Source organism: Acanthisitta chloris, unplaced genomic scaffold (genome assembly GCF_000695815.1).
Source record: "Acanthisitta chloris isolate BGI_N310 unplaced genomic scaffold, ASM69581v1 scaffold34799, whole genome shotgun sequence".
NCBI lineage: Eukaryota > Metazoa > Chordata > Aves > Passeriformes > Acanthisittidae > Acanthisitta > Acanthisitta chloris.
Genome location: NW_008693699.1, coordinates 1,286 through 16,341, shown reverse-complemented (window position 1 = coordinate 16,341; position 15,056 = coordinate 1,286). Strand labels below are relative to the sequence as shown.

General features: G+C 44.1%; 1 protein-coding gene across 1 annotated transcript in view; it reads right to left on the bottom strand.

The window, feature by feature from the left end:
* Positions 1 to 605: 605 nt before the first annotated feature.
* Positions 606 to 15,056, bottom strand: part of DHX40 (DEAH (Asp-Glu-Ala-His) box polypeptide 40) — a gene marked incomplete at its 5' end in the record, with an annotated part of 15,605 nt that continues 1,154 nt past the window's right edge. The window contains 17 exons of the mRNA XM_009083159.1: positions 606 to 745; positions 2,515 to 2,743; positions 3,144 to 3,213; positions 3,836 to 3,930; positions 4,250 to 4,358; positions 4,655 to 4,769; positions 6,791 to 6,948; positions 7,628 to 7,708; positions 8,243 to 8,425; positions 9,068 to 9,154; positions 9,566 to 9,665; positions 11,057 to 11,188; positions 11,741 to 11,807; positions 12,008 to 12,238; positions 13,382 to 13,501; positions 13,871 to 14,016; positions 14,987 to 15,052. Coding sequence (XP_009081407.1) covers positions 606 to 745; positions 2,515 to 2,743; positions 3,144 to 3,213; positions 3,836 to 3,930; positions 4,250 to 4,358; positions 4,655 to 4,769; positions 6,791 to 6,948; positions 7,628 to 7,708; positions 8,243 to 8,425; positions 9,068 to 9,154; positions 9,566 to 9,665; positions 11,057 to 11,188; positions 11,741 to 11,807; positions 12,008 to 12,238; positions 13,382 to 13,501; positions 13,871 to 14,016; positions 14,987 to 15,052 — 2,129 coding nt within the window. The remainder of the gene's footprint in view (positions 746 to 2,514; positions 2,744 to 3,143; positions 3,214 to 3,835; positions 3,931 to 4,249; positions 4,359 to 4,654; positions 4,770 to 6,790; positions 6,949 to 7,627; positions 7,709 to 8,242; positions 8,426 to 9,067; positions 9,155 to 9,565; positions 9,666 to 11,056; positions 11,189 to 11,740; positions 11,808 to 12,007; positions 12,239 to 13,381; positions 13,502 to 13,870; positions 14,017 to 14,986; positions 15,053 to 15,056) is intronic.

Below are 15,056 nucleotides of genomic sequence, written 5' to 3'. Positions count from 1 at the left end.
TGAAAACATTTACAAACTGCTCTGCATACAAAGACATCTTCACCCAGAAACAACACTGTACATGGTACAGCACAACACAGAGTGGGAACAACACTGTCTGCAGCAGAGAATGCAGGTGGCAAAGGGCCTTTTGGATTTAATCCTGATGGTCCCATTGTTCAAAGAGCCTTTCCTACACATTTTCCTGAGTGGGATATGAGCATGAAGAGTGTATAAACAGAGTAAAATGGGTTAAAAGTTGCAGTTTCACTCCTTAAAAAAATAAACCCCAACCAACCCTTAAGGACATTTCATTAATAATGGCACTGAAGCCTTACTAAGTGAACTAAATGCCACAGAATTGGCACCACAGTCAGGATCATGTCCTCATCCACATTTTGAGGCCCTTAAATTGTTGCCAGTGATATGCAGCAACAAAATTCAGCTCGGTAACTTTTCCTTGCTGGATGCAGCGCAGGGAGATTGTGTTTGGACACTTCAGCACTCAAACTAACCACAAAGCAGAAGTTTTCCTGTATTCCTGTTAGTCATTTGGCATGATGCAAACATACCCAGAACTGCACAAAGTGCCTTTCCTCACACTGGAAGTAGAGCTGCCACCAGTATCACCCCACTTCTTTCACTGGGCCACTTAAACCCTGTGCTCTCTGCTGCTTTCTCTCCAGGTAACGAGCTCGGGCGTCCAGGATTGATTGATCATCATTCCTTCTCTCCAGCTTCTTTGCTGAGTTGTCTGTGAGTTTTTCTAGAGGGAGAGGAGAGGAAAATGTATACTTTTCTGTGTGAAAACCCCTCACAGCATTACAATTCCTCCTGTTTGTAAAATACCCCCAAAACCCCACCAGAATCTCCAGTTTCTCGAATCCCAGGCAGCCATTTGAATGATTTCCAGAGGACAGACAGTGTCACTGCAGGGAGGGGAAAAAATTAAGCAATAAAATCATGACTTAACTTAACAAATATTAATATGTCACTATTTGCAGCTGGGCTCATCTCCTCCCCAGATATGTGTCTTGCTTTTTAGTGTATCAGAGAAAATACATCTTGTGTTCTATGCACCCATTTCCTCACCCACATCTCAGGCTCAAGTTGAGGCAGGAGAGGGACAGCACAGGGAGCAGGAAAACAGCTTAGAATAAACTATCTGTAAAAAATTTCCAGAGGTAGGAGGAAGACAGAGGATAACATGCAGATAAGGGAGTGGGAAAAATCAATCCTGCAGATCAGACACCATTAGAAAAGCACATTCTCCCCCAGCACTGAGACCTTGGGAGTGATTCTCCTAGAAGGGAAGAAAAGCAAGAAATATTTTCAGTTAAAAAGAATGACAATAAAAACAAATCAAAGACTCTGAGAGCCTAAGAACTGTGTGGATGAAGCAGCTGCTGCAGCCTGTTCCCAGGGCTCTGGGGCTGGGCACCAGCTTCTTTGACAGGAGGAAGGATTTTTAATCAACATTCACTGTTAGAATATTTGTAATGATTCTGTCTTGGAGTCAAATAATAACTCAGCTCATGCTGCAGCTTTTCCTGCACTAATTAAGCCTTTGTCAGCTACTCAGCCACCTACTTTTATGAAGCTCCCAGAAACACAACAGCTGTAGAGTCTGCATTAATCTCACATTAATTGACAACTGCCTGGTGAAGTCAAAACACTAAAGGGGATCAAGAGAACAAACCTCAGCTCCCCTGCATTATCCAGTGATATAAATATCCTTTCCAGCAAGTTTGTAACCAAATGAAATCCATGTTTTTGTCATTTAAAATGGTGGGTTTACACAGTATTGCAAGGCAGAGATGCTGGTCTGAGGCCAAAAGTCTACATTTCTGCTGTTGTTAAGGGAATTGAAGAGAATCTCTCTTGCCAGTGCCTGTGCTGTACATTCAATTGATGTTTTGGAAGGGTCAGCTCAGGAGGAAAGGGGCCCTTGGAATACTTGGCTGCTCTAGGAACCTGCTGACAGAAGAATTCAAAGAATGTCAAGCAGCCAGATCAGTTAGCAGCACCAGTGTTAATTAAAACTGACTATCTGAACATATGGCATTAAATTCACTGTCAGAATGAGACATTCACCAAAAATGTGACACTTTTTCGTCTGTGTTTTTTCTTGGGTGGTGGGTTTTTGGGGGCTGATTTTTTTCCCTTCTTCCTTACCCCAAAGCCCTTAGGACTTCTCCCTTGCAGGACAGTGTTATTTGGGTATCTGTGGTTAGATACCCTTCACAAACTTAAATAACCATCAGACTCAAAATGTTTTTATTCAGTTCCGGGTTAAACTCTGCTCCTGTCAGCTCTAGCAAACCAAAAGTAGGAGGGAGCATGGCAAGAACCAGTAAGCAAACACACACTGCAGAGACAAGAAAACAGTGAGAACTACACATATCAAACACTTTCAGCACAGCCAAATGAACACCACCTAGCCCAGAATGCTTTCAGTGACATAACAGACACACAGTGTCCACAACAGCCAGGAAAACCACACACACCACAGACATGGACTAGTGCAGTGCTTACCAAACTGCCTTTTCAGGTCCTCCTTATGCTCCCACTTGGTTATCTCCTCTTCAGTCACTTCTTCCCTTGCCACACTGCTCAGTTCATAGGCATCAATCTGGTGCAATCTGGGCAACAAGTCCTTGACCCACTCGTAGCGAACAGGACACACCGTCCGGACGTAGATCTTGGAGGTCACAGTGACATCGTGGAAGATGATCCACTCCAGGAGAGTCTCCTGGTTATAGAGCTGAACAGTCCACAGATTAGTTCAGAACTGCTAAAAAAGAACTTTTATATCTAGCACACCCATCAATGGAGTATTTTCCATTGATTCAGATGCAAGAAGGAGATAAAGTTGACACTATCCTAAATTTTCAGGCAGGGGAAATTAAGGCATAATGACTGGCTTAAAATTGCCCATGAAAGCCAAACAACCAAAGAGCTCAGACTGTGTCACACTCATATCATAAGCCAAACATTTACCAAATTTGAAGAAGTGAAGCTCTGCCAAACTCTCAAAATGAACACTGCACTTCTTCTGGTCTCGAGTTAGCACAAAGCAAACAACAAGAAGAGTTGACAGGGACCTGTCTCTTATTTCTTTCAGAGATCCTTTGCTACTTTATTAACAGGCCTTGGTAACTTACTGTGGATGAAGGGTGGATGTAGACTATGCTGCCATGTCCATCCATGGTGCAGAATGTCCTGGCTGCAGACCTGAGAGGTTTGTGAAAAACAAATGAACTCATGAGACACACTGAGCTGTGATTACACAGCAACACAGACAGCAACACTAAACCAAGAAAATCAGCAGAGAAAAAAATACTCATAGATCTAAGCAGAGGAAGATGCTTCCAGAATTAAACTGTAAAAAAAAAAAAAAACCAACAAAAAACAAAACAAAACCCACTGAGGAATAAAATATACCTGTCTCATTTAGCACAGTAGCACTGCAGACAGAACAACACAATAGTAATAAGGTTTGGGAGTGAAGTCTTTGACAGCCATGAAAATTGGAAATTTCCAAGCCTTTTAGTTTAAGAACTGGAACTACTCATCAGCTCCCAAGTCCATTTCACAGACAGAAAAATGACATTCCTGGGGAAGTTGCTAACATCCTTGGAATAGCAATTACAGTCCAAAGCAGAGAACCTACCAGGATTATCTGCTTTGGAAGAGAAAAAAACAAAACCATCTACCTACCCTGTGCAAACACCTCTTCAAGTACTACTGTGCTACAACTTACAGCCTTACTGTTCTGTTCTCCAACATGCAGCTACACCTTGAAATCATTTGCATAGTACCTTTTCCATTCAATTCTCCAAACTTTAGTACTTACCTCCTAGCCACATTGATAAAGTATCCTGCACACAGACATCTTCTCAGCAGTTCAGTTCTGGAGCCTTCAAATGTCTCTTTAGGGAAGTCTGGCAGCTGTGTGAAGAAAAAAACAACTTGAGTTGGGATCTTTCCTAAAGAAAAAGCAGTTAAACCCCCTCCATCCCATGAATTTTAAACTCTGGGTTTCTCACTGTAAGGAAACCATGAGGAAAGGAGACAAACCCTCCTTCTTGCCTGTTCCCACCACCATTCCTGTTAGTTACACGAGCAAGGATGCTCTGAAAACATATTTAAGTGGATTAGTTTCTCCTGAAGAAAGGCAGCAGCCATCTGGCAAGGGCTCAGTAGTCCAGTACATGTCGTAAATGCAAACTTAGACAGGTCAAACATACCTAGAAATGATATATTTTACCTGTTTCAGTTTAGTGATTATTTCCCGGAGCTGTTTTTCCACACTAAAAGCAGATTTCAAAGCTCTCCAATGGATCCAGTGTTCCTGGCACCAAGCTGAAGGAGACTTGCTGAGGACAGAAATACTTGTGTTATAGACCAGCTCTTTGTAAGCTGCAGGCAGAAACTTGCCTCTATTTTTTGTCAGGATCAGACAAAAGCAACAACCTCCACAGCCTTTGTTGGCTTAAAAACAAGTGTCTTGATAGAAATTTCAGACACAATAAGGAACAAATCTGCAGTTAGGCACGAGTGCACACATGTGTATGTGCAGTACATACATGTGTCTACGCAGCATAGCTGAAACCATCAGCAGTTGGGAGTTAGGAGCAATGCAAACCCCCTGACTCTAAGGCGCATTTCATACCTTGCTTTGCACTGTTCAAAAATGTTTAAGAGGGTTGCAAAGTCATTGCATCCTCCCACTTGCGAGGAAAGTTCCTGGTGTTGAAGCTCAGCCTCCTTTTGCTTCTGAGGATCACCTGAGGAAATAAGTTATAGCTCACTTACAATCGTTTTTAGTTATCAGTATCTAATTTGCTGTTAGCATCTCTCCCCAGTGTGTCTGGCAGCTTTGGCTCTTTAGTCACATTATTTTTAGACCTGTCTCTCCTCCACAGCTGCATTTACAGTTCTTCCTCCTTCCACTCCTGCTTTACAAGAGCACATAGATGCTATTACACGTGTGATTAATCTCATCAGTCAGCACTGGAGATGAAGAATTCTAGTCTCTTGGAAAGAAAGGTTCTGTGTATTTCCCTCTCATGTGGAAAGATAAAACAACAGTGGCCTTATCCAAACAGCTCACAGGGATCAAGTGGAAGTTTTGCCCTGAGAGGAAAAAACAAGACTGTTGAAACCAGCCCATCAGAGCACCATCTAATCTGTTTAACTCAGCTTTTGTCCTAGCACTTCAGTGCCACAGTAATGGAGGTCTTAAAATAAATAAGAGTCTAGAAAAAAAAGGTGATCTGTGAGTTTAGTGGGAATTCATCTTCACTAGATGCTAGGAATGTACTGGGCAAAAGCAACATTTCCCCAGTGTTATTTCAGGTTTTAAATACCCAAGGAATTTCTTCTCCAGCACAAGCTATTCCCTTGGGAGAGGGAGACATGACTTCAAAGGCCATTGTGGTGCTGCTGTTGTAGAGGATGTCAGAAGTTTGTGGGTGTTAAAAGGAACGTGGATGAAATAAATAGGTCTGATCCTACACATGTGGCACAGGAGAAAGTGCCTTAAGGATGGGAGTCTGTGTCTGCTGCCTAATGTATGGAGTTGCTGAAGAGGAACAAACATGTGCATTAGCCAGGTGACCAGAGAACAAGGGCATATTGCCAGATGGAGGAGGGGAGAGCAAGCAGACACTTGTGGGGATGGGAAGGACCCCAGAGCAGAATCCAGGTTAGCAGTACAGTCAGCAGTGTCTCTAGCTGTTGTGCTAACAGGAACAGTTAATGGACTACAGAGATAACTGGACAAGAGCCAATGAGTGACTAGGAAGGACAAAGGTCTCCCACAAAGACAGGAGGACATATACAGCCCATATGTAGCACAGCTGGGGGGGAAGGGAGGGCAGATGGGAGGGGAAAGGAGGTAGGAAGGAGGATGTGGGAGGCTTGAGTTTATCACTACTGGAAGGCCCTAGCTTGGAACCACAGCAAAACTATATTTTCCATGTAGAAAACCACTGGGAATGAGGCAGTGACAAGTTGAGCTTCTCACAGCAGCTTAAAAGGTCTATTTGATTAAACAGAGTTATTGGACAGAAAAGATAAGCCAGAGGTGACCCTCCATTCCTACAAAACAAATCAGTCCCTGTTGTCTGTACTCAGATCAACAGCAAAACATCTGCTGTGGTGCATTTTGGTATTCTGGTGGGGTTTTTATCCACTTCTCCTTTTCCCTCCCGTAACAGTTTTCCCCCTCATGACCTTTCAGCAATCCTTTGGCTTACACATATGTTGCTTTCCAGCTCACAGCCTTGGGCCAAATGCAACCCAATTCCATGCTCCTCTGAAGCCTTTGGAACAGCTGTTGTCCAATTCCTAGCATGCAGTGTGCCCAAAACCATACAAAGTTGAAAAAGCACATGGGGAAAGTGTCATTGTGTATTTGTCCTCATCTTAGCACTCCTCTCTCCAATCTGCCTCCACGGGACAAGGCGTTGCAATTGAGGAATGCTATTTAAACCACTGGTTTGAGGTCAGTACTTCATGTCTCCCACCAATGTAGGATGAGCTTGCTCCCTGGCAGAAGTATCCACATGCTCCAGGCTTGTGCTTGATTCTGAGTATGGAATCAGTTCCCACTTTATAACCTTGAGACACACCTGTAAGACACTGTGCCCTCACAACAGTTAGCAGAAACCACAGGCAGAAAGCCTGGCAGTAGGAAGCTGTGGAAAAGGTCTCCAGGTGAAGTAGTGTGTGCTGCTTGAAATGTTCCTGTCCAAGCAGAATTCCCCACCCAGCCGAGGCTGCTCTGGGATAAAGGACTTCCTACCTGGCCGAATGAAGACGTTTTCTACGGACAGCATAGCTGCTATGGGAAGCAGCAGATCTTCACAGTCGAGAGAAGCAGCTTTTATGACAGCACAGGTCAGGTTGGGAGGGAGGGGAAACTGCACCAGGAATTCCCCCAGTCTTGTCACGTGGCCTCTCCTTATCCCAGGAAAAAGATACATAAATCAGACTCGATGAAACTGTGTTTAAATGCAGATTAGAATGTGCACACCTAATGTGAACCACCACACACTGAAAAACAGCATGGGAGAAGCACTTCCCTCTGGCCTGTGTGTGCTGGGGGCATGAAGAAGTGTCACTAGCAGCAGAATGATCCACCTTTCTCCATTCTGCTTGTGCCTGCTCCCTGTGAGGCACAGACAGCTATGGAAGTGTATTAGATGCTTAAGAATACACTATATTCTTTCATTTATTTATTTGCAAGAAGAATTCCTGGAAGCTTAGGATAAGATCTCCCTTCCTGTCTTGAGTTCTTGGATGTGCCTCACAGCAAGTGCCTAAGTTCCCTCGTCACAACAGTCTGGGATCTGCTATCAGGAGCTACAGCACAGAGTTGAGGGAATTTGTCTGAGGTCACTCAGGAACTCCAGGACAATGTGGAGAAACTGATTTGTATCTCCCAAGCCCTAAGACATGTTCCAACCCTCCTTGTATAGACAGTATATTAAACTCTAGTAGTCAACTTCCTGGAAGTTAAATGAGGAAACATATTCTACTGTTGTGGGAAGCTCCTTAGTCCACACAAACAACTCACTAGCATCAGTTTAACCACTGGATTTCAAATCCTTGTAGTGACTATAAGTAGTGTAGTGGTTACCTGTTAATAGCACTGCACTGGTAAAGCTCCTTGAGAGCCTCTAAAATATGTCTTTCTTCAGGGGGGTCCAAATAAGGAAACCTACGGTAAAAATGAAAGGAAACATCTCATTATTCAGACTCAGCATAACTTTGTTTCATATTTTTCCTATGTTCATTCATGTTTTCGTGTTTATTAAAATACTTCTTTAACCTTCGGTTTCTGACCAAAGAGCACAGAATCATCCTCAGCATATGTGTTACTGCATGTGCAGCCCCAACTGAGGAATCCCAGCACAGCACACTCCAAGCTAAACTGTATTTCCTGCACTTGTATGATCCTAAAATTAAACAACTCCACGGAGTTGAAGTTTTTGGGGTAGAAAGGTCAGTATTTTAAAGGAACACTATGAACTGTATATTTAATTTTGGAGAGAGGGAACTCATTTTGGCAGAACCTCAAGCTGAACTTGAGCTCAAGATGCAATCTGGAATCACAGCCTGTGGAGAACAGCAGAAAAGCTGATTGAATTGAAGTGTCACAGTTGACTGAGGACCTAATCCTGCCTCCTGCCAATCGGCTCTGGGTGCCTGAGGCTCGGGGAGAAAACCATAATCCCCCACGCACAGAGGTTACCTTATGACATCATGCACAGAAAGGCACTTCAAGGTCAGGATCACAGATGTCAGACTGGTTCTCTTGATCTCTGGCACCGTGTGCTCAGGCATGCACTGCTCCCAGAACTCCCTGCTGTACAGTTGGTAGCTCTTCCCAGCTGCTGTCCTGCCAGCCCGGCCAGCTCGCTGCTTGGCTTCACTCCTTCCAGAGCAGACAGCAGGGAAAAACAACAGCCACACTCTTGAGTCCTTCTGCTATGAGCCAAAGCACACTAATTTTGATAAATAACAGCAATTCCTCTGCTTGTAGATGTAAGGTACGTTGTGCTTTGTAGGAGAAATTCAGTGTACAAGAACTGGCTGAACTTCCTGTGCAAGGAAGGTTCTTTAGGCTTCTCTGAATCACTGTGTTGTATTCAGCAAACACAAGAGGATGTGTGAGCCACTGTTCAGACTGCATTGTCAACTCCTCAATGTCTTAGAGAAAATTATAGGTCCTGAACCACTTTCTATTTCATAGTCTCATAGGATGTTAAGGGGTTGGAATGGAGCTTAGAGATCCTTCAGCCCCCAACCCCTGCCCTGGGCAGGGACACCTCCCACCAGAGCAGGTTGCTCAAGGCTTCATCCAACCTGGATTTAAACACTGCCAGGGTTGGGGCATCCATAGCTTCCCTAGACAACCTGTGCCAGTGTCTCACCACCCTCAAATTTAGCAGCAAATAAAATGGCTTTAAATTACAGAGCCTCGAGGTTGCTCCCCATGTTTTGATTGATTGATTGATTTTTAAGATGAACCAATAACTCCCAGAAACACCAAGCACATGACATTTTTAAAACTTACTTTGAAATGGGAACCACCTCCAGGATGTCCAAACCAACTCTGGGATTATGATTGGATTGCTTCACAAATCCACTGTCTACCACATACCTGAAAAAGATACAGAGAGAAAAACAAGAGAGGTCTCAGCAGACAAGACAGGTAACTGCCACATGCATGTCATCAAAGAAAGAACACATTTACCCTAAAATCACTGCAAACAGGTGCAGCCCTGAGATGGGTCAGTCTGCAGGATGTTAGGGAACACCTTCCAGCACCCACAGAGACTGTGGTCATTTAATTTGAACTTTGATTTCAAATTAGATTCCAACTCTATTAGTCACCTGTCAGACTATGTAATAGTATCAAGGGTTTTCTTACTCTCTACACACACAAGAGAAGGCAACAGGTAATCACTGGGCAGATATGGTAGGGGCAGGAAATCAGATGTGTCTTTCCACATCTAGAGCTCTCTGAATTATTCTCTCTGTTACAGCTTTTATGAAGGACAGAAAGCAATACCTGACTCCTTCAATTGTCAGAGATGTTGCAGCAATGTTGGTGGACACCACACATTTCCTGATGCCTGTAGGAGCTGGCAAAAATATTCTTCTCTGCTGATCTAAAAATGACAGGGACTCAGTCAAACAGGCTGTTGTGGTACAGTGCTGATTTCAAACCACATCTCTAGCTGTGCAGATTTACCCAAATGCTGAGTGAAAGTAATTTGAATGAAAATAGAAAGGGAATCACACAACACTCTGAAATGCAGATTGGGTATTATTTTAGCATATATCAGAAATCAGAGAATGTCTTATTTATTGCTTGTATGTTCAGCATTTGGAGGTGGAGAAAGGCCAAGTCTCCTGGATGTTTCCTAACCCAGAGCTAGGAAAACCAAACAAGATGTCTGGTCTTAACAGAATCTTCAACGATTTGAAAGGTTTTAAAAATCAGAGCAAATAAATGTGAACATCATCAAACTGAATTAAACCCTCCCATGTTTACAGCAAATCTCAATGTAACATGTAACAAATCAGCACATGCAGTTCCCATTCATTCACTCAGTTTTCCAAGGAGCAAATAAGAGGTGAAAATTCAACTTTCTCCTGAAATTTTCTCACTTATTATTCTTGAAAAATATTTAAAAAAAATTCTTGAGAGAACATTTTCTTTGGTGTACTTAAAAAAAACCAAACATTCAAATCCAAAGGCCTCTGAGAAACTTATCACAAAACCAAAATCAAGTATCACCCTCAGTCAGGAATCACCTGTCATGGGGAAAGGAAGAAACTCTACTTTTCTTTTAGGCAGCTTTTCCTTTTGCTCTTTCACAAAGGTAAAAGTTTGGCTTTTATCCTTCCCAGATCTTCCCTCTCAGTAGCACTTTTAGAGGGAAAATGCTGTCCTGCTCTTCTGGACACTTACTCAGCCCCTTGGCAGCCTACACAGTGCACCCACACACTGCCCTCCAGTTCATCTGCAAACACAGGGTCTGTGTGCAGCAAAGGTCCAGAGACCTTTGTTTCTAACTCTTTGGAACTAACTGTGGTATTGCTGCCAAGCAGAACAGACTGACTCACTCTGATAACCTGCACTTTCCTATATGGTGTATCACTGTACTACTTCTATCTTTCCTTGCAGGTTTTCTCTCATCCACGAAAAACTTACTGGCAAAACCTTTTCCATATCAAATGCAATGTCAGGACATCTGAACTTTCAGTTACACAATATCCCCTTCCTAAGCTGAGGATCTTTTTGCATGTGAAGCTTTATCCAGTGGATATGAATTTGAACTGGAGGTTCTTGTGCAAGTACAGAGAAGGCTGAAGTTTGGTTAGTTTATGAACAGCATAAAAAACCCACCATAGTGCCACAGTATTGTCACAAATGGGTTAACTAATGACATTTTTCCCAATCACTATAGAAAATTGGATGAGGATAATGTTTATAACAACTCTTGCAGCTAACACCAATGTGAATTTAGTTCCCTGTGACATTAGATGCTCTTACCTGTTGACATTGACCCATACAAGGGTAAGATCAGGATGCCTTCCACAGCCTGATCATGCACTTCATACCGGTAATCAATCAACTCTGCCTTCTTGAACAGCAAGTCACAAGCTCTTTCTATCTCAATTTGACCTAAAAAACACACAAGAGCATTTAGGTGACTTACGTAGCTACAACTCCGCCTTCCCAGTTTGAAACACCTTGTTATAATGACAAAACAATCTTGTTTAAGAGTTGTCAACATCACCACAAGAAAGAAGTGACATTTATGAGTTAGTCCAGAAGGTGACATCCAGCCTGTCCAAAGTGCCTCTCACCAAGGCTTTTCCTCACAGGATGACTGCCTAAGGGCCTGCCCCATACACTGATGTAGGGTTTTGCAGCTAAAGAAATTCTTCCTTCCTAAATTAACAACCAAATAAACCATGGAGACAACACAGAGTCAATTTGGCAGAGGAAGAAAAGAGTATGCAAACCTTCAAGTTAATGTTTTTCCTGATCTAAGCTCATAAGTACAGATATACCTGAAAATTGTCACTTCACAAGGCTATGTGACCAACCTGCAAGTTTCCTTTCTCTACTCACTGCTCTGGCACAAAGCAGACACTCTCTGGAAGGTTGTTTTGCTGGCAAGGTCATGCTTCACCTGGAGTAACAGTCAGTTGTGGAAAGGAAAATTCTCACCTGTCAGGAAAACCAAGATATCTCCTTGGGGTTCATTCAAGTGGACATCCAGTGTCACTTTCACAGCCTGAAACAAACCACAAACAAGCCAATAACAGCTGGAATCTCATTCACTCTTTCTAAAACTCACAGTACTAATTAATTATTCCCTGTTTCCTGCAGAGATGGTATGAACACAGTAACATAGCAGCTAATTCTTGTGGTCTTTCCCAGAGGACAATCACACCAAAAAGACAAAACACACACAGAAAGCAAAGCAAACCAGACCTCTGTGACATAAGCAGAGCTGCCTATGTCCCTTGGGCTGAGCAGGTTGCAGAAGATCTCCTTGACAGGATAACTTCTTCCTGGAATGTTCAGCACTGAACAGTGTCCAAAGAACTCAGAGAGCTTGTCTACCTCCAGGGTGGCTGACATCACCACCACTTTCATGTCCGTCTTCCTCTCAGGTGGTTTCTTCTGTAGAAACAGTTTCTTCAGCAAACCAAATAAAATATCCTAACAGAAAACCAGAAGCAGCTGATGTTAGTATCCCAGTTTAATGAGAAGTGCCTGACAAGCTGGGAAGGGACTGATTTTAGCCCAGTGATACAGGGAAGACAGAAAATCACATATTCCAAGCCTAAGCCCTCTGAAGAAAACACAAGTTTACCCTGGACATTTTGTGAGCACATTAATTGGTTTCTAGAACTGAATTATTTTTGTATCAGCTCTTCTCACAGCCTATAAACAGATCAGTGGCACTTAAATTCCTCTGGTTTTCATTTTTGTGCTCTCATGGTCAAATTCTTTGCAAGCAGATACCTCAGACCCACTTTTCATCACCTCTGCCCCATGTACATCACCTGACTGTGTGTGCACCCTCCTTTGCTGCACTACTTATTGTTATGATTTCAGCAGGTTTGTTTCACTCTGGTGCTCTGGATTAAAAATCTGCTCCTTACAGAGACACAGATGATGGAGCAGTAACTCCTTACCTCATCCTAGCTCAGTTATTTGCCATATCCTCAGATGCCTGAGGGCACAACTGGGACTCAGACAGCATTTTCCCTTTTCCCCAGCTGGACTGGTAGATTGTTTGCTGAACTGTAGGTCATTTGACACACAACATCATCTCTTGAGGACTGAGTGACTTGAGTGTCCCTTTGCTTGCCACAGAAGGAACAGAGTGACATTTGAGAGCTGTTGGTACTTAGGTCAGTCTAGATACTTCCATGACCCCAACAGCCATAATCTCTTTGCACAGTCATGTACACACCCTAAGAAACTTTAGGCTTTAGAGTGAGAGAGATGTTTCAGCTTTTTTTTCTATTTCTGTGTGAATTGGGATTCTAGAAGTCTTCCAACTCCTGGAAATTTTGGGAGAGTATCTAATAGCCAGCAAAGTTTTAACTGCTTTCAAAAACACAACAGCAGCTACAACAATTCCAACAGGATTACAAGCTGCAGCTTGTTTTTAGACTATGCAGCACGTAATAAATGAAGCAGCAGGTGTATGGTCTCAGGAGAGCAAAAGGACAAAGCACAGCCATGGAAAGTCAGGCAGCACCCCTGGGGATTGTGTAGAATTGGAAGGAAGGTATAAGCAGACCACAGAAAAGGAGGAACAGGGACCAAAGGGACAGATAAGGTGACACTCACAGTGCTGAGGCTCCTCTCATGGGCTTCATCCAGAATGATGACACTGTACTTGCAGAGCAGGGGGTCAGTCAGTATCTGCCTCAACAAGCAGCCATCAGTCATATACCTGATGGCAGTCTCCTGAAAGGTTCAATTAGACATTCAGCAGTTACCCTGGATGATTATTCCCCAGTGAACACTTCTACACAGATCACACATTTTCCAGGCCACACTCTGAGAATGCAACACAGGTGCTTAGGCACCACATCACAAGTGCTTGGCAATGTTTCACCTGTAAGGTGTTCAAACAACTTCCTCAGTGGGTTGTATGATACACACAGCTGCAGCTTCACCACAACTGGGACAGAAGCTTCCAAAGGCTTTAAGTCCTTCTATACACAAAGTTCCAGGTGAGGCACGAGGGTTGTGCCACTCCTTGGAGGGACCCACGGGCAAAACACAGAGGCCCTGAGCTCAGCACAGCTGCAGGAACAGTCCCAGAGCCCTTACCTCGGTGGTGCAGTCGTCAAAGCGCACCTGGTAGCCCACAGTGCTCCCCAGGGCACAGCTCATCTCCTCAGCCACTCGCTGAGCCACCGAGATGGTGGCCACACGTCGGGGCTGCGTGACACCGATGGCACCGAGCTTGGCCAGGCCTGGGGAGAGCACACAATGAGGTGGCTTGGAAGGACCTCAAAGATCATCCTGTTCCAGTTCATAGAATCCATTCCTGGTCGTAGAATCACAGACTGGTTTGGGTTGGAGGTGACCTAAAAGCTCATCTAGTTCCACACCCCCTGCCATGGGCAGGGACATCTCCCATCAGCCCAGGTTGCTCCAAGCCCCATCCAGCCTGGCCTGGAATACTCTCAGGGATGTGGCAGCCACAGCTTTTCTGGGCAATTTGTTCAGAAAGAATGGGGCAGGCTTGCTAGGGGGAAAAATAAAGTAAAAGCAAACAATAAACCCCCACCCTGCAGTGTTTCTCACTGATGGATTTCCCTGATCCAGATCAGACATCCCTCCTCAAGGTTAGTGCATTGCAGGGCTATACATAACATACTCACACACACAGAGCCTCTCCCCAGTCTCAGCAGGAGTGGTGCTTTTATCTCTTATTACAAACACTGACAATCAGGGTTTAACCCCAAAGCTTACACTTGAATCCACAGCACACGTTTCTGGGCAAAATGTACAGGAACATTCAATTCCTTCCTCATATCCCATTTAAACCTCCTGTTTTTCAGTCTGAGGCGATTCCCCCTTGTGCTGTCACTTCACACCCTTATCCAAAGCTCTCCTGGAGTCTTTTGGGCACTGGAAAGCCACGATAAGGTCACCCCAGACCCTTCCCCAGGCTGAGCATCCCAATGACTGCGGGACAACGACAACGACTTGTGCTGCTCAGAGTCAGTTTATATACAAACACCCACGTAACATACATATATAACCACAGGGTTTTTTCATCTCAAAGCTTTCAACAAGCCACCTCCTCTCCCCACCGCCCAGCCCAGAGCTGTCACCGTGAGGGAACCTGGGCACTCCATCTCCGCGGGTCAGGGCTGAGGCCGCAGCTCAGAGAGGACACGCAGAGGGTTTTTTGCCCTCCTTTCCCACGTGTGTTACCTGCTTCGAAGAGATACTTGGGCAGCTGCGTGCTCTTGCCGCTGCCCGTCTCGCCGGTGACGATGAGGAA